This window comes from Sphaerodactylus townsendi, linkage group LG06 (genome assembly GCF_021028975.2).
Source record: "Sphaerodactylus townsendi isolate TG3544 linkage group LG06, MPM_Stown_v2.3, whole genome shotgun sequence".
Classification (NCBI taxonomy): Eukaryota; Metazoa; Chordata; class Lepidosauria; order Squamata; family Sphaerodactylidae; genus Sphaerodactylus; species Sphaerodactylus townsendi.
In genome coordinates this window covers 113,415,277-113,442,066 of record NC_059430.1, presented here as the reverse complement: position 1 = coordinate 113,442,066, position 26,790 = coordinate 113,415,277, and the positions used below count along the sequence as shown (strand labels likewise).

The 26,790-nt window shown below is 46.4% G+C and overlaps 1 protein-coding gene across 1 annotated transcript in view; it reads left to right on the top strand.

Annotated features, from left to right (window-relative positions):
* LOC125435431 (cilia- and flagella-associated protein 251-like) overlaps window positions 1-26,790 on the top strand; it is a gene marked incomplete at its 5' end in the record, with an annotated part of 93,855 nt that overhangs the window by 8,498 nt on the left and 58,567 nt on the right. Inside the window, one exon of the mRNA XM_048501631.1 lies at window positions 3,320-3,409. Coding sequence (XP_048357588.1) covers window positions 3,320-3,409 — 90 coding nt within the window. The remainder of the gene's footprint in view (window positions 1-3,319; window positions 3,410-26,790) is intronic.

The window sequence follows — 26,790 nt, the reverse complement described above, 5'->3', positions numbered from 1 at the left end:
CAGGGCGACCTGGATTCCCGTTCAAAGTCAAAATTAGAGCCCATTGTGAAGCTGGCTCTAAATTCTGCCCTGCAAAACTCAGCCCGAGCAGTGCTTCCTAATAAGCAGCCATTTTCTTTATCTTCAGTCGTCTCCCCATCCCCCACGCCTAACCCCATCTGAGGCTCTGGTGGATCACCAGTTCATTGAAAATAGTGTGCGCTGGTCTGCAGTAGAACAGCCAAATTTCTGTCCATTAGCATTTTAGAGACTGACAAGATTTTTAGGGCACAAGTTTTTGTATACTTCGTTACCGTGTTTCCTCGAAAATAAGCCCTACCCCAAAAATAAGCCCTATCATGATTTTTCAGGATTTTTGGAGGAGGCTTAAAATATAAGTCCTGCTCCAAAAATAAGCCCTACCGGTAGTTACAGATCAGGGTGGTGTGATCCAGCAGGGTGCTCCCTGCCAATGAGGATGCAGCTTGCATCACACGTGACGGGGAAGCAACGGGGCTGCCGGGAGCCTGCCTTAATGAATTGTGAAGGTACTGTATTTCCCCTAAAATAAGCCCTACTCCGAAAATAAGCCCTAATGCATCTCTTGGTGCAAAAATTAATATAAGACCCTGTCTTTTTTTTGGGGGGGGGGGGACACGGTAGCATTGACTCTCAAAAGCTTATATCAGAAATCTTGTTGGTCTCTAAGGAGCTACTGGACCCAAATCTATCTGTTCAACTATGACCGACCGACTTGGCTAAGCTCTGAAACTAAAGGCTGATTTGATGGTTGGAGGTTTCTACCCTGAAAATGTTGTTGGTCTCCAAGAGTCTCCTTCTTTGGAGGTTTTTTAAAGAGAGGCTCGATGGCCATCTGTCAGGAGTGCTTTGATTGTATGTTCCTGCCTTGCAAGGAGTTGGACTTGATGGCCCTTGGGGTCTCTTCCAACTCTATGATTCTATGTGCCTGGACTCAAATCTAGCAGTGGGGGTTGTGGACCAGTGGTAGAGAACAAACTTGGCATGCTAAAACTTCCTGGTTCGATCCCTTCAGTTTAAGAACGACTTCAGGTCAAAGATGCAGAGGAACTTTTTTTGCCCACTGTTCTAAACAGCCAATGCCCGTTAAGGATGCCACAAATTTACCACTGAACCTGTTTGAGAGTGGAACTTACCAAGTTTGACTGTGACTTTTAGAAGGGATCTCATGGATGGGTGTGTTCAGTTTGGCACTTCATAATTTAAATGCCTGCCATTAGGTGTGCCTCAGGTTCCCCCCCCCCCCCCCCAAAAAAAACAACTGCACACATGGAAACAAAGCCCCACTCTGATTTAAACAGGCAGCAGCAGAGAGGGAGAGGAAGCCCGCACCAGCTCTCTTGCAGGGTATTAGCCCTTTAAATTTTAAAAGGACACTGTAGTAGTTCTGGTCTGTGCACTCTGGAGGCCAGGTTTACTGTTCATAGAAACAGGGGCCCTTCAAGGCGTAAAAGGCTGATGAACAGACAGTAGTCTCTGGAGGGGCTGTTTTTCCAATTTGCAGCAAAGCTGCTAGTGGCTCGCCTCACAAGGACCCCCAAAGGTTAGGCCCCAAAAGTTTTCCTCCATTTGTGTGCTCATAGGACTGGACCTGCAAACCAAACTTCACAGAAAAGTTCTCTCATTGAATCCCATTGGATCAAAACAGTAATCCAAGCCACACCCCCTCTTCATTTCCAAAGAAGGAAAAAATAGTCTTTGTTCCTTCATGACTATAAGCAATCACAGACCAATGTCTCCAACCCAAGAACCAATTTAAGCCCAACAGAACCATATCAGAACCTTATTCAGCAGAACTATAAATTAAAACATTACAATGTCAAAATTTACACACATACACACACACAGGGGAGGGAGAGAGGGAAACAACACAAGAAAATCAGAAGGGAGGGGTAGAAGAAGAAAAGGAGTAGTAGTAGTTTGAATTTATATCCCACCTTTCTCTCCTGTAAGGAGACTCAAGGTGACTCACAAGCTCCTTCCTCTCCCCACAACAGTCACCTTGTGAGGTAGGTGGGGCTGAGAGAGCTCTGATGAACTGTGACTACCCCAAGGTCATCCAGCAAAAATGCAGGAGTGCGGAAACACATCTAGTTCCCCAGATAAGCCTCTGCCACTCAGTTGGAGGAGTGGGGAATCAAATCTGGTTGTCCAGATTAGAATCCACCTGCTCTAAGGAGCAGCAGTGGCGTAGGAGGTTAAGAGCTTGTATCTAATCTGGAGGAACCGGGTTTGATTCCCAGCTCTGCCGCCTGAGCTGTGGAGGCTTATCTGGGGAATTCAGATTAGCCTGTACACTCCCACACATGCCAGCTGGGTGACCTTGGGCCAGCCACAGCTTTTCGGAGCTCTCTCAGCCCCACCTACCTCACAGGGTGTTTGTTGTGAGTGGGGAAGGGCAAGGAGATTGTAAGCCCCTTTGAGTCTCCTGCAGGAGAGAAAGGGGGGATATAAATCCAAACTCCTCCTCCTCCTCCTCCTCCTCCTCCTCCTCCTCCTCCTCCTTCTTCTTCTTCTTCTTCTTCTTCTTCTTCTTCTTCTTCTTCTTCTTCTTCTTCTTCTTCTTCTTCTTCTTCACCACTACACCACACTGCCTGCATTCTGAACAACCTTTTGGCTTCAGTAAGGATTTAAAAACTGATTGGATTAGGCCCAGAAACAGGCTGTAGAAAGCGGAGGCGGCTTTTCCACCTGTCCTCCCGACCCTGAGATTGGGGAGGTTTCAACTCCCCCAAATCCGTTGCCTGCATTTTCTCACTAATACAGCACAGCGCAGTCCCTTTCTACGAGTCGATTAGCATTTCCATTGTTGCATGACTGTCTGAAAGAAGTAGCAGCTAAACGAGCCAGTCAGATCGTGCTAATTTGCATGTTAATGAAGCCCATAGTGCACAGGCCATAGAACACAGAGGGCTGGCGCAGGGAGCTGGTATGGATGGGAGCTATACAATGCAGTCTGTCTGCCTGTTAGAGAGGAAGAAAGAAAATACCAAATTCAGACACACAGATGGCTGAATAGACAGACAGACAGATGGCTTAAAGAGGGTTGCTGGATAGGAGGACGGCAATATCTTTTTCTGCCTTGGGAAAGGCAGAAAAAAAGGTAAGAGAGATCAGGGATTTTTTTTTCCCCAATTGCAAAAGGCAGTTTGGTGAGTATCTCTCTTCCTGGAGCGTCTGCTCAGATCCCGTTTTACGAACTGTCCCACTTTGGAAACCCTGCTGAATGTTTGATGTGGAAAGTGGGGCAGGAAAGAAGCTGCAGGCCCACAGTGGCCATTGGAATGACAAGAAGAAGAAGAAGAAGAAGAAGAAGAAGAAGAAGAAGAAGAAGAAGAAGAAGAAGAAGAAGAAGAAGAAGAAGAAGAAGAAGAAGAAGAAGAAGAAGAGAGTTTGAATTTATACCCCACTTTCTCTCCTGTAAGGAGACTCTAGGTGACTTACAAGCTCCTTGCCCTTCCTCTCCCCACAACAGACACCTTGTGAGGTGGGTGGGGCTGAGAGAGTTCTGAATGAACTGTGACTACCCCAAGGTCACCCAGCAGGAATGTAGGAGTGCTGAAACACATCTGGTTCACCAGATAAGCCTCTGCCACTCAGGGGGAGGAGAATCAAACCCGGTTCTGGAGAATTCTGGTTCTCCAGATTAGAATCCACCTGCTCCTAACCACTACACCACGCTGGCTCTTGTCCAATGACAAGGGATGGAAGAATTGGCTTCCAGCGCAATCCTTAATACTCTTACACCCTTCTAAATCCATTGGAAATAGTGGGCTCACAATGGTATAACTCTGCTTTGAATTCTCCTGGAAGCCCAATAACCGAAGAGCCAGTCCGGTGTAATGGTTAGAGTGTAAGCCTAGGATCTGGGAGGTCCGGGTTCTAATCCCTGTGGAAGTTTGTGAAGTGATCTTGTACCAGTTGCTCACACTCAACCTAACCTAGCCCGCAGGGCTGTTGTGAGGATAAAATGGAGGGGAGGAGAATGGTGTGAGTTGGGTCCCTACTGGAAAGAAACACAGGAGATAAAGGAAAATAAACCAGGGACAATGGGAATTTCTACGGCAGAGATAGTGCCAGAGCGGTTGTTGTATGCTGTAATATGCCCAGCCTGCATTTTGATCACAAAACTATCTTTTTTTAAAAAAATAGCAGGCTTCTAGTTCTTGTGGATGCAAGAGCAGCATCTCAAATCAGGCTGGTGATCTTGGAGGGGGGGAAACACAGAAAATGCAGGATGCGTGCATTAACCACCAAGTTGTGTTTCACTCAGCGGAGTAACCTATTCCTCTGCGGGGTGTCCAGCGCACTCCTTCTAGTCTTGCCTATGTATTCCTGGACCCAAGGCTTATCGTATTCTGCATCCCCCCACTCCACATTTTGGGAAGTTCAGTTGCAAGCCCCTGATTTTCACAGTTCAGAAAATACTTGCCTTTTTGAATTGGTTTGTTAAAGTTGGACAGACATATTTTTAAATCAATGCCCATCAGTAAGTACATGTTGGGCTTTTCATTTAAGGCAGAATTCATTTAAGGCAGGAAATAAAATTCATTTTCAGGCAGGAAATAAAACCTTTCCACTATGGAGCTCCACATTATTTTACCCCAACACATTTTATCTCCAGTCTCAAAACATTTCAAACGAATCCCCTTTTAAAACAGCTCTCTGACTGAAACGTTTTGAGAACGTCTTCAGTTGCTGTGCGATCTATTGACTCTGTTTCTCGCACTTCTCTGCTTCCCTGAACTTCCTCCTTGGCACCATTTTCAGAGTTCCCACAGTTCGCCCTCATCTGTTTATTTGCAGCCTTTCTCTGTTGGTTCTTTTATTGGGGGGGGGGGGGGAATCCTCAAAGCATCGAGAATAGGAGGAATATAGAATGCAGCATGAAGCTGTGAAGCATGAATTCAACACAGAACTAAAAAAAAAAGAAGGGACAATCACATAATGGCAGCCAGGAATTTTTTTTTTGGGGGGTGGTGGTGGGGGGGGTGGGGATGAAAACAAAAGGGGAAGGATTGAAAATGTTTTCCAAATGTTTATTGAGCTTTATGCAGAAAGGGCCAATGCTGACATTCTCAAATTGATGCACTACTTCTGTGGAATTGTAGGAACCACATAATCCTGTGGGTGAATCTCTCCTAAAAGCTATAGAAGAGCATTCACATATTTATGGGACCCAATAATCTTACATCCAGCCTTGACGTGAAAGCAGAGGCGTAGCTGGGCCAAACTGTGCCCGGTTCGCATACTATATTTTCCGCCGTTTCCTGCGGCGCCCCCCCCCCCACGGAGCCTCTCCTTCCCCCCTTCCCCAAAGGCCTGTTCTCAGTAAAAACGGCCTGAGGAACTACAGTTCCCAGGAGACCTTGGGGCTCACAAGGTCTCCTGGGAAGTATAGTTCCCATCAGGCCGTTTTTACTGAGAACAGGCCTTTTGCAGCCTGAAAAAGTTCTCAAAAAGGAAAGGAACTAAGGTAAGTGTGGGAAGGGGGGAAGCCGCTGGGGGTGGGGCGCACCGCAGAGGGGCATGGAGGGGGGAAAGGGGGAGGGGCCTGGGGACGATTTTCTGCACTCCCCAGGTGTGTGCATGGCTCACCCCCTGTCCCCTTGTAGCTTTGCCACTGTGTGAAAGCGAGACTGTTAAGATTCTCCAACTTTGTTGCAAGCGGCATTTGTGTTAGGCCTGCAAAATTCCCAGAGAGATCAAGCAAGTGGATTATAAGATAAGGATCTCATAAAGAGCAGCTGGCATTTGCCACGACGCAAGCATTTGGCTGGAGGCTTTCTGACAAGGGGCCCTCCCCTCATTTTGCTTCCTTGGATAGCACGAAAACGCCCCAAATGCTTTTTAGTGACACTCCACCCTGTGGTTCTTATGCTGTACCCAAGAGAAGAACAAAAGCACTGAGTAAGAGAGAAAGGAAATAGGCTGAACTTTTAATGGAGCCCTTACAGCCTGGGAGAGGTAAAGAGGCAGCCGCTGAGCTTGGCGAAGAAGGAAGAAAGCTACATGGGTTACCTGGGCCACCTGGGCCTCCATAGAGAGAAACGAATCCAGGTGGACCCCCAGGTTCCGGGCCGAGGAGGTCACCGGAAAGGCGACCCCCTCTAGCACCGGCGGCTGAAAGCCCTCAGACCCCCCTGACCCACCCACAGGATCTCTGTCTTCAATGGATTCAGTTTCAACCTGCTCTGCTTCAACCAACCAGCGACCGACTCCAAACAATGCTGTAGAGCTGCAGAGGCAGTGGTCGCCCCCCCCCCCCTTCATCAACAGAATGAGCTGAGTGTCATCAGCGTACTGGTGACAGATCAGCCCAAAGCTCTGCACCAACTGAGCAAGGGGTCGCATATAGATGTTAAATAAAAGCGGGGATAGCAGGACCCCTGAGGCACCCCACAATGCAAGGGGCAACACTGGGAGGCCCTATCCCCACACCACACTTGCTGACTCCGCTCCCGGAGAAACGAGGCAATCCATCGCAAGGAGGTGCACCGTCCCCAACAGCAGCCAGGCGGTGGGTCAAAAGTTCATGATCGACCATATCAAACGCTGTGGTAAGATCTAATAATACCAGCAGCGCCGATCAGCCCTGGGACTGTGGTCTGGGGTGGGGAGGGCAGGATTTTAGGAGAGGAAGGAGCTCAGAGGGGTATAATGCCATATATCCACACGCCAAAGCAGCCATTTTCTTCAGGCAAATTGAGTTCTGTAGTCTGGAGATTTTGTAAATCCAGGCTGCTTCAGAGCTGCCATTTTCTCCAGGGAAATTGATCTCTACGTAGCATATCAAAGAGTCTTCAATGGAAGTCCTAGAGTGACACCCCATCCCTGCTGAGTTCTCTCCCCTGCCCATACCATACCTTCCCTGAGCACCACTGCCCAAATCTCCAGAAATTTCCCAAGTCAAGAGTTGTCTCTGGCCCCTTCCGCACATGCAGAATAATGCACTTTCAGTTCACTTTCAATGCACTTTGCAGCTGCGCAGAATAGCTAAATCCACTTGCAAACAATTGTGAGAGTGGATTGAAAGTGCATTATTCTGCGTGTGCGGAAGGGGCCTCAGCCATACAAAATGTGCCAACGTTGCCAAGGGTGCCAGGGGTTACCAACTCCTGGTATGATACCTATAAACACTTGATTATAGTCAGGCTAGCAAGATTTCAGGGCAATTAAAGATCATTCTTTTCACAGAAAAGCAGTGAATAAAATATTAGGCATTTCTTTGCTAGTAAATATCAATAAATAAAATATCAGGTGGTTCTTTATCTTCAGTCGTTATTGATCCGACATACAAAGATAACCTGAAAGGCAAAGAGCAGACGTGCGGATGGTTTGCAAAACCGCAAAAGAAGAAATTCAGGTCCTCAGTGGCCAAAACTGTTCATAACCAACCATGCATTCCCCCACCTCCCATTTTTTGGACGGAGAAAAAGATACCCAGGATTTGCTGCCAACACGTGAAAAAAGAAGTTATAGAAGGCACAAATGTGGAGGAGGGGGAGCGGATGCCAATATAGAAACAGTAACAGATGGAAACACACCCACTAGAAAATAGATTGGAATGTATTATCATTTACTAATAATTACTACACCATGTTCTTGGAGACAGTTGAAACAGAATGTTTCACCTTCCAGGTGGAAGAAAACTTGCATGCTGCTCTTGGGCCAGAGGCAGCCAAGAGGTTGCTTTGCTAAAATTCCTTCTAGTTGTATGGATTGGCCGGGCCTCAGGGACACACTTTCAATGTTATCTGGATTGGACTGTCCTTATGTTATTGTATGATTTTATTTATTTAGATATTTATACCCCATTTTTTCCCCAAATACCCCATTTTTACCCCCAGGGGGACCCAAAGCACTCACAGCTTCATTCTCCTCTCTTCCACTTTATTCTCACACAACAACAACCCTGCAAAATAGGTACAGCTGAAAAAAATGCCTCCGGGTCACCCAGCAAGCTTCCAGGATGAGAGAGTTGTTACTCAGATCCCTGGGCCAGAACCACTATGCCATGCTGCTTCTCCTTTATGCAAACGTAGCAACTTTCTGATCATAACTTTGTTTTCTGTTTTTTTTTTAATTATTGAGAGTTGGCTTCAAAGTTACATCATTAAAGTCTACTGGGAGGAGAGCAGCATTCTAAAAGACAGATTTACACAGTTACTTTCTTTCTTACTTTCTAAGAAGAGGGAATGCCACAATTTTGGGGAAATTATTGAAAATCCCTTGCTTTTGTGGCTTCCATTATCTGTACCTTCTGTAGAAGAAGCGTTTGGATGTATACCCCCCTTTCTCTCCTGTAGGAGACTCAAAGGGGCTTACAATCTCCACCCCCCCAGCAAACACCCTGTGAGGTGGGTGGGGCTGAGAGAGCTCCGAAAAGCTGTGACTAGCCCAAGGTCACCCAGCTGGCGTGTGTTGGAGTGCACAGGCTAATCTAGTTCCCCAGATAAGCCTCCACAGCTCATGTGGCTGAGCGGGGAATCAAACCCAGTTCTCCAGATGAGAGTACACCTGCTCTTAACCACTACACCACTGCTGCTCACAGGATGGTATCCCAAAGCAGATCTTAAAATGGTACGTATGGGCACAGAGCATTATGTCCCCCTAGGCGGTACACCCTTGTGTATAACAGACTCCCCTACCCTGGGCTGACTGTAGCCTTTCTTCCACTGGGCAAGCCCAGACCAGATGTGGAGAAGGCCAGTAGCCCACTGGGAGAAATTCCAGTGTCCATCATGACCAATGCCTCTTTCATTCTCCCTGCCAATGAGCAACTGGACAGTGCATATTTGCGACCCAAATTTCCTGTGACCAACTGGATGCTGCACGGTGACTATGGTTGTACATAAATAACCCGGGAGTTAACAAAAAAGACCACGAGTCGCAGAGCAAGTTTTCGTTTACAGAAGGATTAAGAAACAGGGTGGTGGAATTAAGACAATATCTCGTATTCTATTCGAGTCGTTCGTCATGTAGAATAGAAAAGCAGCTGATTGTTCGTTATGCTGAGAGCAGATGAAAAGTTGGCTATTCATAATACTTTTTTTTTAAAGTAAGTCAAACACACAATACTTCCATCAGCAAGAAGGTTACAGACAATTCATGATTCATGTGCACAGATTCTAACTCCACACATTTTACATTTCAATACAGAAATTCTAGCCATAGAAGAGGAACGAGAGCATGTTTTGTGGGCTGAATAGGTAGTTATTTAGCGCAGGGCTAGTGGACTGTATTGAATACCAACACAGTGTTACGGCTTCTTTTCTTCAGTAGGCCTTGGTATTTCTTAACATTGCTTTGCCTATATGGTGTACCGGGGGGCGGGGGGGGGCAGGAGGGGCTCGCGGAAGGATTCCAGCATTATGACCCAGCAAATCTTTTTATAAAATAAAAAAAGCAATATGTAATTATTGTGTCTTAGGAGGAAAGTCTCCTCTTAGTGGCTGGGGGTGAAAACTAAGCTTTAGGCCTTTGGCAAAATCAAAAAGCGATTATGTCATTAATCAGCTTAAAACAGCTAAACACTCTCGCTTGCAAATTGAGCTCTCTTTCGCCTATATCTCACAGTCCTTTTTTTTCCTTTTTAAATATAATCTTCCCTACCACCACAAAGAAGCTGAGCCTAGAAGCTTCTTGGGTTTCCTGGGAAGTTCCGGTTCTCCTTCCCATTCTTCTACCGTGCCTAAACAAGGTTACAAGACTCCCCCAAACTAAACAAGATTCAATGTATTGTCGAAGGCTTTCACAGCCGGATTCAACTGGTTGTGGTGGGTTTTCCGGGCTGTGTGGCCGCAGTCACACCATGGCCACACAGCCCGGAAAACCCTTCATAAACAAGATTCTTCCGAGGCATTGCTGCTGGAGGCATTGCTGCTGGAGGCATTGTTGGTGGGCAAACCTGTACTTGAGCTAGGGTTACCAACCTCAAGGTAGGAGATGGAGCTCTGGCATTACAACTAGTCTTCAGACTACAAAGATCAGTTCCCATGAAGGAAATGACAGCTTTGGAGGGTGGACTCTATGGTATACTATAGAGCAAGGTGACCAGACGTCCCGCTTTTGGCAGGACAGTCCCGCCTTAAGCCAATTTGTCCCGTGTTCTGTGGGTTGTTTTTTTTACTGTCCCGATTTTTGGAAGGCTGCTACACTGCCTTCTGGGGCGCTCCCCTTTTCCCGAAACAGGGAAGCGCCCCAGAAGGCAGTGCGGCAGCCTCCTGCACACGCGGCCGCAGGAGCGCACTGCCTTTTGGGGTGCTCCCTGGTTTCCCGCCCTGTCAATCTGGTCACCTTGCTATAGAGTCTAGGAAACGAACAGTACAGTCCCAAGGCAAGTTACTCCAGTCTAAGCCCATTAAAATGAATAGGTTTAAACCGCAGTACCTCTCTTTAGGATTGCACTAGAAGAAGAAGAAGAAAAAGAGGAAGAGGAGGAGGAGGAGGAGGAGGAGGAGTTTGGATTTATATCCCCCCTTTCTCTCAAGTTAAAAGCAACAGAGAGGTATTAGGTTTGGGCTCAGTTCTGTTTTACTGAAGGAAAAAAAATTCAACTGGTTTGGGAGGTCAGGTTTAGATCCAGCACAGCTCCAGCATTTAACCCCGATTAATGATGCTCCCTTCACAGCTAGTGAAGTGTAGCAGGTATCATCTCAGAAAGTCCCTGGTTCAAATCTCCCCTCTGCTTTGAATTTAAAGGGTGGCCTTAGGCAAGCTCTGCGCTCTCCATCTTATATTTCTTGCCGTCTATAATATGGGTGTACTCATGGACTAGATGTGGTTGTAATGAATATTACAAGGTAATATATGAGAAAGTGTTTTGAACACACGAAATGCAAAAATACTATGCAAATGCCAATGATGATGAAGAAGAAGAGTTTGGATTTATATCCCCCCCTTTCTCTCCTGTAGGAGACTCAAAGGGGCTTACAATCTCCTTGCCCTTCCCCCCTCACACTCTGTGAGGTGGGTGGGGCTGAGAAAGCTCCAAAAAGCTGTGACTAGCCCAAGGTCACCCAGCTGGCGTGTGTGGGAGTGCCCAGGCTAATCTGAATTCCCCAGACAAACCTCCACAGCTCAGGTGGCAGAGCAGGGAATCAAACCCGGTTCTTCCAGATTAGAATGCACCTGCTCTTAACCAACTACGCCACTGCTGCTCTTAACCAACTATGCCACAGCTACGCCACTGTTGAACTGTTATGACATCCCAAGCATGCACTCTTGAATCATGAAGATTCTAGGGGTTCCCCCCCCCAAATGCAGATCACAAAAGTCAAATGGGTGATCCTTCAAGGTCAGTGTGATCCAGTCTGGTTTCAGCTCTCCAGGGTATAAGGCTGCAGTTTATGACATCCACTTCTACTTGATGGTTTTAACTGGAGGTTTGGGGGATTGAACCTGGAACCTTCTGCAGGCTGAGTTGAGGTTCTACTGCCAAGCAACAGCCCTGCCTGCGTAATCAGAAAAGTCAAGAAGGATCTGGGTTTGCACAGCACATTAGCCCAAATCTGTCCTGCCTTCCCCCCTTGACCCATTTCTCAGCGACTACACAGCTGGCATGTATGTAAGCTGCACAGAAGTTGGTTCCTGAGCCACCGTGACGAGCTGACACATGGACGCGAGGAGCAGGACAGCAGCAGTGGGAAGGGTTAAGTGAGCTTTGGAGGCTGTGACATTTAGCTAATGTGCTGTGTTAATTGATTCGCTCATTTCCATTTGTTCCTGTTAAAGAGAGACAGATGAGAGTGATCCTGCCGCGCAGTGCCTTGGCAAGGAGCGCTGCCGCTGAGTACAGATGTGCTCCTGACTCATTTATTACCATCAGGTCTACAGCCTGCTGACAAGGGACTGCTCAGAGTGCAGCCAGATTCCACAACCAGCCAGCCAGCTAGAGAGAGAGAGAGAGAGAGAGAGAGAGGTCTGATAATCCTTGTCGCAGAGGCAAGCATGTGCATGCTTTCTCTCTCTGTCTCTGACACACACACAACCATCACTCAATGGCTCAGCCTCTCGAAAATAGGCATGCAATTGCATTTCACGAGTTTGCCAAATTCGGTTCACCTCAAAGATTCACAAGTTTGCAAAATTCAGTGCGCCTCGAAGATTCGATTTTGGTTCTCCCTTGCTCAAAAATATTTCTGTTTCTTTCCTGGAGTTGAATTTTCCCCATCAAGTATACACATTTTAAATCTTAGCCGTGCATCAGTTGCCTATAAGATCACAGCGGGAGGCCCTCCTGACTGTCAACATCAATCAAAGATGCTTGTTTGGTGGGGACATGAGAGAGGGTCTTTTCTGTGGCAGCCCCAAGATTCTGAAACAACCTGTCCAGAGAGATGTGTCTTACCCCCTCACTTTTGATACTTAGGAGGCAACTGAAGAAGGTGTTATTTAGATCTGCTTTTGCCTACGTGTACTCACTGTCCTGAGTTTTGTGTACTTAAATTTTGGTTTTTATGTGTTAATGTATTTTAGTCTCTGTGTTTATTTTGTAAGTCAGCCTTGAACTCCATAAGGAAGAACAGTGACAAATAAATGTTTTGAATACATTAAATAAATAAATAAATATTAAAAAATAATGATTATCAAAAAAAGTAAAAATAAATAAAATAATTATTGTGTGTGTTATTAAAGATTCACCAGGCTGTCAACTTTTGGCACCTCGAAGATTCTCTGCCATTTGCAGATTAATTTCTCCTGCATACATTATTTTTAAAAATGACTAAAATTTTAATTTTTTAATACCTTTGTATGCATTTTTAAGTATTTAGCACTTTTCTCATTAACTGTAAAGTCTCCTGAGGTGTAAGTTCCGTTAGAAAAGTTTGCAGATGGTTCCAAATTATTAAGAGTTTCAGGAAGAGTTTGGATTTATACCCCACCTTTTTCTCCTGTAAGGAGACTCAAGGTGGCTTACAACTCCTTTCCCTTCCTCTCCCTACAACAGACACCTTGTGAGGTTAAGTGGGGCTGAGAGAGTTTCGAAGAGATGTGTCTAGCACAGGGGTAGGGAACCTGCGGCTCTCCAGATGTTCAGGAACTACAATTCCCATCAGCCTCTGTCAGCATGGCCAATTGGCCATGCTGGTAGGGGCTGATGGGAATTGTAGTTCCTGAACATCTGGAGAGCCGCAGGTTCCCTACCCCTGGTCTAGCACAAGGTCACCCAGCAGGAATGTAGGAGTGCGGAAACACATCAGGTCTATCAGATAAGCCTCTGCCACTCAGGTGGAAGAGGGGGAACCAAACCCGGTTCTCCAGATTAGAATCCACCTGCTCTTAACCACTACACCACGCTGGCAAAGTGGGGAGAAAATCCTGCGCTCACTGCAAAGTGCTTTCTTTTCAACCAAACACTGAATCCCTGCAGCCTGGAGCTCTGATCTCTTAATTTGCAACCATTCAATGAACGCTGGGTAGCCCTCAGCATAATAAAAGAATGATCAGCAAGCAGAGATCAATGTTAGGAAAAATAGCAATTTAATCTCCGAACCAAATATATATATATATATTCCACCCAAGTCTGTCTTTGAGTTAAACATGTCTGGCAGTCACAGTTTTATTGCTCAAATTTGAAACTGCTCTAATCATCAAAGTCTGAGTTGAACCACTGAACATGAGAAATTCTTTTACATCCTGACTGTTAATGCAAGAATGGTGTTGTGGTTAAGAGTGCTGGGCAAGCATTGGGGAGAGTCAGAACTGAGTCTTCACTCAGCCGAGGAAACTCACAGCCTTTCCATGGGCCAGTCAATAACTGTTTGCACACAGGTTCACTAAAACATTTTAAAAACATTTTAGATCCCTCCAAATAGCATGATTTTTGTTCACACTTGCCCCCTTGAAACAATTCCTGGTTGCCATTTTCTGTTTCCCCCTGTTTTTCCTCAGAGAGTTGACAAATCAGTGCTTCTATATTTTGCAGCCTCATGCTGTGATTCCCTTAGTCTTCTATAGTTGATGCCGCAAAGAATACCCCCCTCCCAAAAAATTAGAAAATTGCTCTGAAATGTTCCAAAAACATGGCAAGGGGGCTCTGCAAGCAAAAAGTGACCTCAACTAGGGCCCCTTCTGCACATGCAGAATAATGCACATTCAATCCACTTCCACAATTGTTTGGAAGTGGATTTTGCTATTCCGCACAGTAAAATCAGGCTGCAAAGTGCATTGAAAGTGGATTGAAAGTGCATTATTCTGCATGTGTGGAAGGGGCCTACATGACGCTGATCAGGAAGTGCTGGGAAGGCAGAGAGGCACGGGAAACATCTTAAAGGGACTGCACAGCAGATGAAGCCATTTTTTAAAAACATTTCAGCCAGACAATCGTTTTGCAAGGGGATTCATTTAAAACATTTTGAGGCTGCAAATAAAACATTTTTTTTGGGGGGGGGGGATGGAAATGCAGAAATTCTCGAAGGAGGCGTTTTGTTTCCTGCCTCGAAACGTTTTAAAGTGTCCATGCTGAAAGGCCCACACTCTCTCAGCCTAACTTCCTCATGTGGTTCTTGTGAGGATAAAATGGAGAAGTGAGTGATATAAGCCATTTTGGTTCTCCATTGGGGAGAAAAACTGGGAACGAACAAATAGGGAAGGAATGGCTTAAAATAGCTGTAAAAATCACAAAGGAACACGCGGGCAAGGTGAATGCAACAACAATGGTATGCACAAAAACAGAAAGAAACCTGAAAAGATTTGTATGCATCCTTATTTTAAAAAGACAAAGTGGGGGTGTGCCTCTGTGTATGTATGTCGACCTCCAGTAAAATGATCATATGGAGATTTGGATAAAGAGGGGAAATTGTTCAGGATATAACATCCCAAACAATATCTGTTCTTTCCAGCAAGTATATATACAGCTATTCATCTCCCATCCCTAATTTTACCTAGAAGACCCTTGTGGGTCTTCTCACCCTTGTGGGTCTTCTCCTTCCATATAATTGGTTACTGTGGTGAGGGCTTGAAGAGGTTAATTATTTTCAGATGTTGCATGTAACTTGTAGTATCAACTTCCTGCTTAAGATTGATTGATTGATTGATTATTTATCTATCTATCTATCTATCTATCTATCTATCTATCTATCTATCTATCTATCTATCTATCTATCTATCTATCTATCTATCTATCTATCTATCTATCTATCTATCTATCTATCTATCTATCTATCTATCTATCTATCAAATTTATATCCCGCCCAACCCCCGAAGGGCTCTGGGCGGTGGACAACACAAAATTCAAATACAACAAGCATAAAAACAATATATAAGTTAATCACTAAATAACATATTTAAAATGCAGCAAATTAATACATGATACAGCAATGTCCGCAAAGTCCCTCTTAGACCCTTTCGAGGGGGAAAGAAAAAGAGTGGGTCCTACAGATGGAATGGACCTGCTGTTTTTCACCCTGCTGTTTCCAACTTCTTTAAAAAATGTTTTGATTGATGCAAATCACACCCACCACGCCAGCGAGGTATAGTGGTTAAGAGCGGTGGCCTCTAATCTGGTGAACTTGGTTTGTTTCCCCACTCCTCTGCATGAAGCCCACTGGGTGACCAGTTACGGTTTTCTCAAGACTCTGTCAGCCCCACCTACCTCACGAGTTGTCTGTTTTGGGGGGAGAAGAAGAGATGGAGTTTGTCAAAGAAAGTGGGGTATAAATCCAAACTCTTCTTCTTCTCTTTATGCTTCCTGTCATTTTCTCCATCCTCACATCTTTTTTACAAAACAGACAGGCTTCTCATACCACCATTCACTTGAATGTCGAACATTTGAAGCTGACTTGTATTGAACCGGACCATTGGTTCATCGAAGTCAGTTCTATCTATTAAGACTGACAGTGGCTCTCCTGAGACTTCGGCAGATGTCGTTCACATCATCTATGACCTGACCCTTTAAGCTAGAGATATTGGAGATTGAACCTGGGACCCTTTGCGCTGCCAAGTAGATGTTCCACCACTGAGCTACAGCCTCTCCCACACATCATCTAATGTGATATATACTATGAGAGCCAGCAATCTCCTTGGGTCATTCACACTGGTCAAAGTGAATAAATGGGCTCCTGAAACCATAAATTTTAAAAGCTGCAGTGCTTCAGCAAAAATAAAATAAAAGGGAGATTCCAGCAAGAATCTGCTGACTTGGTATTTATACACAGATTTGATATTATCAGACTTGGCCTCAACAGGGATTTGGAGTGGGTAGTGAACTAAAACAAGTAATTGTGGCTCTTTAAAAACAGATTTGCACTTTTTATATGGGTCCTACTTCGATCAGAAGCAGTTGGAAATGGGGCACAGCAACTTAGGGACCCCTTCCGCACACGCAGAATAATCCACTGTCAATCCACTTTCACAATTGTTTGCAAGCGGATTTTGCTATTCCACACAGTAGAATCAGGCTGCAAAGTGCATTGAAAGTGGATTGAAAGTGTATTATTCTGCATGTGCGGAAGGGGCCCGAGAGGATGCTTTACTCAACATTATCGATTATATGCTTTGGTCACATCAAGAGAAGACAAGATTCCCTGGAGGAGATAAGACTCCTAGGAGAAGTCGAAGGCAGCAGGAAAAGAGGAACACCCAACATGAAATGGATGGACTCCATCAAGGAAGCCTCGGCCCTCACTTTGGAACACCTGAGGAAGGCTATTAATGATAGGACATTTTGTAAGTGGTTAATTCATAGGGTCATCAAAAGTAACCTGAAAGCGTGCACACGCACACACACACATGCATAGAGAATTATATGTTTAAATGACACACAGTGGGGCTTTCCCCACAACAGAAGGGAGCTAAGGTTGACTCGGTTCCCTTCAGTGGAGGGTGATTCCAGGCTGTCCCCACAGCAACTGAGTTGGCCCCCTGGAACTGAGCTAAGTGGGCGGGATCATCTTGGTGCCTGTTTCACTCCTCGGACAGGATTGGCTTTGTGTTACAGCCGAAACGGAGCTGGGTTTTTTTGGTTTTACAGTTTTAGTTTACAGTTACACAAGCGCTTTTCTCGCCCGCCACACAACTCTCCATTTCTGCACATGCCACAAAAGCTGCTCATGATTAAGGCTTTGAACGGATGAGGGTGTCGTTTCGATGCTTCCCCACCTTCAAGCTTTCTGAAGCTGCATTCGCACCTTGGTTCCGGCAGAAAAGTGTAGTTCATAACTGCAACAAGGATGTCGCAGTTCTGAGGGGGGGGGGAGGGGGACTGAGACAAAACAATGTTGAGCTTGGTGGCAGTGGGGATTCACTGAGGCGAACCTAGGTAGAAACCAGTACACCTCTGTCAGTGGGAAAGCCCCAGTATCAGAGGCGCACCATGGGTAAATGGCGCCCGGAGACAAATTGTCTCCAGGATGCCCCCCCAGGCTCTGCCCCACCGCCCCCCGGCTCCGCCCCCTGATGCCCCCAGGGTCCACCCCCCACTGACCTTGACCCCGCCCATGTCACCATGGACATGGGCAAGGTCTAGGGTGCCCACCTCCCCTCCCCCTGCCGGCTGGGCTCCTAGCCGGCAGCCTTGCAGTCTCTTCTGACTGGGGAGGGGAGGGAGGGAGGGAGGGGGGAGTCCAGCGGGGGGAGGGGGTTGAGGATGCTTGGAGGGTAGCATTCTGTTAGGATTGCTGTCTTCATCGCTTTTAAGCGCCTCCCCACTGACACGGATAGGGTTATTGAGGCACGCGCCAAAAAAACGGATGAGGCAGCAGGGATTTCCCTAGGTCACATGGGGGGGCCAATTTTGCGCCCCCATGTGACCAGAAGCGTGGCGCCCGGGGACAAGGGGTACCCCTTGTCCCTAGGTAGATACGCCACTGCCCAGTATGTATTAATAAACTATACACTGCCTAGTTTCAAAGTACAACTGAATTTTGATAGCTGTCCAGTTCAGCTCACATATTCTCATTTTAATTTCACTACTCTCTTGTGCGAAACAAACCTGCGAGTCTTTTCCACGCGCCAGATTTCGCCTCATAAAAAGCAGTGTGCTTTTCAAGCGACTTGGGTACATAAATAGCATACAAGAGAGAAAATTACATAACCAAAACAATGGGATCACCAGTGACAGCAGCCAAACTGGGGGGAACCAACAGAGGACAATGAGAACACGTGAGGAACCAAAACGGTCATGTTGCTGCTTCATCCCTTATGCTGCACAGTATACACACGTAACACACATGAATCTACCAAACCAGCAGGGCAAAGCAGAGAGTCACAACTACAAAACACATAACTCAATAAGGGGGGGGAAGCAAAATGAAGAACACTCACTCATTTCTGTTTTCTCTGGTCCTAGTCATTGCTTGGAGGCATTTAGACCAAAGTACCTGGCTGAATCGATTGGTCGGAAGATAACTGAATGTTTATTTGGGTATGATGATGTGATCCACCTGCACACAGTAGGGTGGTACAGGTGTTGCAGTAATGCATACCAGGAGTCCATGTCCCACATATAGTTGGAAGACATGGCACAGACAATCCTCCCAATCTTTGGGATCTCTATGGGCGATTATGCAGTGGTGTTCTACCCTGTAGTGAGGGAGGCATATTTCTTTTGGGGCGGAGTTTTGATTGCAAACACATGCTTATGGCATGGCAGATCCCAGAAGAAGAAGAGTTGGATTTATATCCCCCCTTTCTCTCCTATTGGAGATTCAAATGGGCTTACAAACTGCTTTCCCTTCCTCTCCCTACAACAGGGGTCTTCAAACTATGGCCCTCCAGATGTTCATAGACTACAATTCCCATGAGCCCTACCACTTGGCCATACTGGCAGGGGCTGATGGGAATTGTAGTCCATGAACATCTGGAGGCCCATAGTTTGAAGACCCCTGCCCTACAACAAACACCCTGTGAGGTAGGTGGAGCTGAGGAAGAAGAACTGTGACTAGCCCAAGGTCACCCAGGTGGCATATGTTGGTGTGTACAGGCTAATCTGAATTCCCAAGATAAGTCTCTACAGCTGAAGCGGCAGAGCGGGGAATCAAACCCGGTTCCTCCAGATTAGAGTACACCTGCTCTTAACCACTAACCCCTCCAGTTTCTGAAAGCAGGCAAACATTAATGTTTTCTCTGGCTTCGGGGTTTCTGCTCCTCTCTGGCTTCTCCTACCCGCTCCTTGCAGCCAATTTCGGGGGATTGATGGGCAGCTTTCTTTTCTAAACAAAACAAAACACTAACACTAACACACCATTGCAGTAGTCATGGCACAAAAAAAGGATAAAAAGAACCTCAGGGTTTTGAAAAAAAAGTTGCAATCTAGCAATTGACTTGGAACAACTCGGAAGTGAGGGCAGGCAAAATGGCTGCAATCCCCCAGCAGGCAGTGGGGCACTCCCTTGCATGTAAATGGGACACACGAAGAGACCCGATGGTGACCCCACTGTGGACTGAAGAGCCTTGGGGTAAGTGCGCCATTCATAACGGGCCTATATTTTGAGAACAGGAACAAGGTGCATGGTCTCCATGCTTAGGTACGCCCAAACTGACCAATGGCTTTTTCAGAGTTCATGTTCTTCTACGCTCTGGTTGTACATATGCAGTAAGTATGCATGCTGTTGCCATTCGTACAACATGGGGAAAGAGAATTTCTGGAGGCTTGTGGGTAACACATACTTCTGTTCATTTGGCTGTTGGTGGATTCACAGTATGTATTATCATAATGATTGATAGCCCAGGCTAGCTGGATCTCATCATATCTCAGAAGTTAAACATGGTGAACCCTGGTTAGTACTTGGATGGGAGACCACCAGGGAAATCCAGGGCTGCTTTGCAGAGGCAGGCAATGCCAAACCACCTCTGTCTCTCACCTTGGAAACCCTGTGGAGTCACTCAGTGGTGGGATCCAAAAATTTTAATAACAGGTTCAGATGGTGGTGGGATTCAAACAGTGGCGCCACCGCACACACGCACCTCCAGTCCCTATTGGGCAGGGAGGCTGCTTTAGTAACCACTTCTCAGCACTCAGAAAAAATTAGTAACCACTTCTAGAGAAGTGGTGAGAACTGGTTGGATCCCACCTCTGGAGTCACTCTAAGTTGGCTGTGACTTGCTGACCCTTTTCACAACCAACGTCTGAGAAAGGTCTTTTGTGTCTGCAGGGACTGGCCTTTGGAACATCTTGTCAAGCTGCAGAAATCCATCTGGACCTGAGCTTTTGCTGGCTGAAGAAGTGAGTGTTGTGTAGAGGACAAGCCGGGCCACAGCTCCTGCAGATGAAGAAAGCATAAATCTCAGCACTCATCCTACTATCCCAGGATAATTCTTTTGGGGGGTGGGGGGGGGAGTCCTCACTTTGCCATGAGCTAGATACTGGTGAACAAAAGAATGAAAAGCTTACAAAGGATGGGGAGAAAGCAACCCCAGTGAAGGAGAGCTGCTGAGGAGGGGGGCAAAGGGGGGGCATCATTTCAGCATCAAAAGGAAAACTTTGGAGGAGGGAGTCGTTGAGAGTTTGAAAGGAATGGGGGTGGGGGGTGGACACCTTCAGGCAAGTCCTGTGCCTCTGACTGCCATGAAACGTGGGCGACAGCATGAGTCATCTAGACGAATGGGATTCCCCACCCTCCCCCTTTGCCTTGCATGTCCTCTTCTTCCTCATGCAGACAGATCTCTGCACTCAGCAGCGGGCCCAATCAGAACATGGCGTGCCCATCTTGGCTTTTCTCCCCCCACCCCCGTCAAACCGAGAGCAGATGATTCATGTGGCACGACTCTGCGAACGCCCGTCTCCCTTGTCACAAGGTGTCAGTTGCTGTGGCAACTTGATGAAACACAGCCTGGCATCCCTTGGCTGAGGCTTCTCCAAAATGGCAGATCAGGGAGATTGTCCTCTATCTCCTGTGTGAAAACAAACAAAACAGAAACAATCCCCCTCACTATAGGGGAGGCCTGACACATGGGAAGATGCTATGGACACTGTAGTCTAATGGAAGAACTACAGACACCAGAGAAACCTGCCTCCCTCCAGGAATGAAATCCTGTCTTCTGGATGTCCCTTTTCCAATCTGCATGGGCTTCCGAAGCCAGATTTCATTTTGCTGGATTTAGGAGCTTTTGTGATGTTCACGGCCAGGTGAGTGAACACCAGAGGGCAGGCAGCATGAGCAAGTCCTGTTCGCAGTTGTGTCCTTCTAGGACAGTGATGGCGAACCTTTTTGAGACCAAGTGCCCAAATTGCAACCCAAAACCCACTTATTTATCGCAAAGTGCCAACACGCAATTTAACCTGAATACTGAGGTTTTAGTTTAGAAAAAACGGTTGGCTCCGAGGCATGCGTTCCTCAGGAGTAAGCTTGGTGGTAGTCGGTGGCTTTGCTTTGAAGCAACCGTGCAACTCTTCCAACGGGTGAATCACGACCCTAGGAGGGTTTACTCAGAAGCAAGCCCCATTACCAGCAACCGAACTTACTCCCAGGTAAAGGATTGCGCTTTAGTTCTTCGCATGAAAATCAGTGGGGTTTAACAGCGCTTAACAGGGTTAACAGTACTTCCCCAAAACTAGGTCTTAGGTTTAATGCTAATAATCAAGCCCAGCGGCCCAGGCCAGCCTACATGTGTGTGTGGGGGGGGGGGGGTGACTCGGTTTGCACATGCCCAGAGAGAGGGCTCTGAGTGCCACCTCTGGCACCCGTGCCATAGGTTCGCCACCACTGTTCTAGGATCTGCGAGACACAGATTCATTTAAGCTCTCATGCAAGGTGGCTGGGTGTCTTTGGGCCGTAGGGTTGTTATCATAGGGATAACAATGGAGGTGGGGAAAACAACAATGTAAGGCACTTGGGGTCCCCATCGGGGAGACAAGTGAGTTAGGTAGCCCAATCTCAAGAGGTGGTGGTGGTGGTAAAGTGGTGGTCAGGCACTGGGAAAAAGGAGAAAAACCTCTTCTCTCTCAGGGAAGGTCATTGCCAGGAATGACTTACACCAGGCCAAAACGGCACTGGCTCTACCTCAGGGAACCAGCATGGTATAGTGGTTAAGAGCAGGTGCATTCTAATCTGGAGAACCGGGTTTGATTCTCCACTCCTCCACCTGAGTGGCGGAGGCTTATATCTGGTGAACCCGATGTGTTTCTGCACTCCTACATTCCTGCTGGGTGACGGGCTAGTCACAGTTCTCTCAGAACTCTCTCAGCCCCACCTACATAAGAACATAAGAACATAAGAACTAGCCTGCTGGATCAGACCAGAGTCCATCTAGTCCAGCATTCTGCTTCTCGCAATGGCCCACCAGGTGCCTTTGGGAGCTCACATGCAGGATGTGAAAGCAATGGCCTTCTGCTGCTGCTGCTCCTGAGCACCTGGTCTGCTAAGGCATTTGCAATCTGAGATCAAGGAGGATCAAGATTGGTAGCCATAGATCAACTTCTCCTCCATAAATCTGTCCAAGCCCTTTTTAAAGCTATCCAGGTTAGTGGCCATAACCACCTCCTGTGGCAGCATATTCCAAACACCAATCACACGTTGTGTGAAGAAGTGTTTCCTTTTATTAGTCCTAATTCTTCTACATTCATAAGGTGTCTGTTGTGGGGAGAGAAAGGGAAAAGAGTTTGTCAGCCACCTTGAGTTTCCTTGCATGAGAAAAGGCTCTGCACGCTGTGTTCATTTTTCCACCGACGGGGAATTATTACTGGAAGAGAAATTTCGGAAGACGAGAACTTGCCCTTCACTTGCAGGTGGCACAGACCATCCTGTTGCCTCAGAACTCTGCCATTCCATCTAATAACATCTCCTATGCCCTCCAGAATAACAGGGACTAGTAGCCAAATATGAATAACTCAATGCTTAAATTACACGCAGACTCAGCACATGTAAATGAATGGATAGATGTACACAGGCATAGATAATATGGGAGAAATTACCTGTTTGTGTGCAAAAGCCTCATCCGTTTGTGTGTGTGTGTGTGGGGGACACCTTCCTGGCACACTGCTTAATGCCCCCGTAGAGGCTGCAGGCAGGAAGGTGGGAAAGCATTGATAACAGAGCGCACAGCTTTTTACTGCCTGGCTTGGTGATGCACTGTTGCCGTGACAACCACACATGGGGTCTCGGGCTCCCTGTCTGTGCCAACACAAAAGAAAGGAAAAGGGAAAGAGAGCATCAAAAGTGGCGCTTCTCGGCACCAATCCTGCCGCCACACATCTGTGGCCGGGTGTCAGTTACCAGACAGACTTAATTCCTTGCCCCCCCTCTCTCTGCCCCCAGTAATCTCTCAGAATTGAGGTCCCAACGCTCCTCCCTGTCTCGCTCTGTCCTTTAAATGTATCAAAAAGCCCTAAGCGAACAGTGGACCGGACCCAGCGTGGCAACAAGCCAATTAGGAGTCACCTGGAAATCAGAGCTATGTGTTGACTTGAGAACCCTGAGCAAGAGAAGAATTCGCAAGAGGCGCCTTCGGTCCCTGCCACAGCTAGCGGCTTTCTCTGGCCTCCATCTGCAGGAGCCGCGGCCAGGTTTGTTTTCTACACAACACTCACTTCTTCAGCCAGCAAAAGCTCAGGTCCAGATGGATTTCTGCAGCTTGACTAGATGTTCCAAAGGCCAGTCCCTGTATAAAGGGGGCTTTGGGAAAGGAAATTCCCCTGAACAAAGATGTCACAGATATAAAAGCATAACTGCAGCTACTGAGATTCATACCAAGATATTGGGGTTGTTAATAACTAGAAAATTGCCAGGTATATCAGGATGTGGACAGATGGAATAAATGCCACCCCCATCCCACAGATAAGCCTGCCAACCTCCAGTTGGTGGCTGGAGATCCCCCACTATTAAAATTGATCTCCAGGTGATGGAGATCAGTTCCCTGGGGAAAATGACTGCTTTGGAAGGGGGACTGTATGGCGTTATACCGCACTGAAGTCCCTCCCCTCTTCAGGCACCACCCCCAAAATATCTAGGTATTTCCCAACCCAGAGTAGGCAGCCCTAAGCACAGATGCAGGGGGTGGAGGTCAGCACAATGAAAGCCACCCATACGGTTGGAAGTAGAAGACACACGCAAACATACTTCTTTGCCACTGCTGCTGCCACTGGAGGAGAGAGAGGCTTGTTATTTCAACATTCCTTGTTATTTCAACATTCCTGTATTAGATCTATCATTATTCTGATATGATACAAATGCTTGATGCCGAAATAAAGTTTTACAAACATTGGGGAGGGCGTAAGTATAGTGGGGCATGTGGGCTGGAGCCATTTCTTTCATCTTTTCTGCAAAGGAGGGGAAAAGGTCACTCTTTGCTTTCTCTCCAACAGTGAAGATTATGTGATCTGCTGCACATTGGGGGTTTTTTTTCGGGGGTGGGGTGTCCATAACAGAAGCTCTGCCCCAGAAAGAATCTCCCTTCAGCTTGGAGCAGAGCATCAGTTTACAATTGGCCTGGCATAATTACGGAATCACCATTAGGGTACTATTTCAGTTAATTTTTTTTCAAGATATATGTATTATTGGTTGATGAATTTATTGGAAGCTGGGAAAGGGCAGGGTAGAAACCAACCAACCAACTAACCAATCAAACAAACCAATTTCCCTTGCTAGAGATGTGTTAGGTCTCGACCTTGAAATCAATAAATGGACTCTGGATCGTTGATCAGCAATGTTTATTGGAAGGCAACGAAGCACCCAGCTTGCAAGAAGCCAGTTCCGGCAAACCTGTCTTTTGCTACTTTCTTTATTCAGAAATAATCCCCCCTCCCATTTCCCCAAAGAAGGTGAGAAAGAGTGACTTCAGTATTGAGGCACCCCAAGGCCAGTGACAGATAGAGATATAGCCATTTGGACCCTGAGGCATAGCAAGGAGGAAAAGCACCAGGTGCACAGGTGCGTCCTTTGCCCCTCCCCGGAACGCCCCCACCCCACCATGCGCCCCCACTATGCCATGCCCCCACTATGCCTGGTGCATTGCACACACCCTGCTCCCTTGGAGTCCGTCTCTGCCTGGACTCCTACCCCCACAAAGCAATGGAAACATCCTGTTTCCAAAGGGAGAATGAAGTGTCAGGGATAAGTCTAGTTATCTCCAAAGCATGTGAAACCATAGATGATGGATCAAGGAAAGAATGTCCCAGTACAGCAGTGGTAACATATAGCAGGATAAGTACATATATCTTGTAGCAGTTTGTTACATTAACAGGAAAGCATCTCAATCACCCAGATACAATCAAATTACATTGGGTTAGGAATGCACCTCAGTAGGTGCCATCCCTGACAAGATTATTGCATGAAATCTTACAGGTCTCTGAACTTTGAAAGTCTGAATTAACTTTCCCAGGGTTGAAAAGGACAGGTGGTCATAGAGGAATGGAAGGAAGATCAGTGACCCTTGTCCTAGTCGATTGCTGGATCCAACTTATTATTTATATTTCAACATGGTGCTGACGTGTGCACATTACAGTGTACTCATGCACATCCTGTATCTACACACACACTTTCTAAGAAAGACAAAACATATGTTGCTTTACAAATGAAACCAGGGTTCGGTAGCTGGATAAATGTTGGGTTTCAATCACGTGTTCCGCTATCCATATGATGGACGTAACAAGAAAATTGGGGATGTGCAGTTGAAGAAAAAACGAAGTAAATGAAACTGTGACATGAAGAGCAAAAAGCAGAGGGCCTATACGATGGGCAAAATATGAGGAAACAAAGAACCAAAATAGGGACTGTTGTTCGCTTGTCTTTGATCTTGGGCCAAAGTAAGAGGGCAGCCCTTTGGAAGGAGCGATTGCTCGTAACTCTGACAGTCCCAAAGGGCTATTGCTGTGAAGTCCGCTGGAGGATCGTGCCTATGAAGAGTTGGTATATCTGCTAATGCTCATTTATGGCTGTTCAGAGAGCTGTAACTGCTTGAAGATCTATCGAGCAGGCACAAAGAACCATCTCCTCAGAGACCTCGCAGTCTAGACAGCGAGGCTAAAGAGAAACTCTGTTGAATCTGTGTGTTAGAGCTATTTCAAACCCAGGTTTATCATTGCGTGTGCATGCATCGGGGAGGGATGTGAAGCCAATCCTGACTCTTTGACAAATACACCAGCACTTCAGATAGTTTTCCATAGACTTCTGGCCCAACATTGGCCTGGGAAATTCCTGAAGATTTGAAAGAGAGGGATGTACCTTTGGAGGGGGGAATTTGGGGAGCAATCTCTCTAGAATTTATGGTATACCATAGAGTTTGCCCTCATTTTCTCCCAGGGAACTGATCTCTGTAGTCTAGGGGGTCAGGTTTAATTCTGGGAAAACTCCAGGCCTCATCTGGAGGCTGGCAATATGATCAAACCAATTAGATTTTGGAGTTGCATAACTGTCTGTCTGAGGATTTGGGCCTTGAATGGCAGTCACAGTTGGTGAGAATCTAGTTTAGAGCTATGGAATCAGTGAAGGAAGATCTTAGCTTTCCCACCATTCATTCATTCATTCATTCATTCATTCATTCATTCATTCATTCATTCATTCATTCATTCATTCATTCATTCATTCATTCATTCATTCATTCATTCATTCATTCATTCATTCATTCACTTAAGGTATTTCTACCCCGCCTTTTCCGTATGGCTGCTCAAGGTGGCTTGTAATTCTGAGATTCAAGACAGAAAAGACAATACAAGTCCATCAATACTTTTCCCCAAGAAAATGCCCGTGCTTTTAAGCTCGTCTGAAAGCCCTTGAGACTAAGCCGTACATCACCTTCTAAAAACTTGAAAAGACACTACAGTTAGCAAATACAGGCACTCCTCGTCTACTGTCACTTAACCATACTAATTTTAATGACTTGCCAGACATTTTG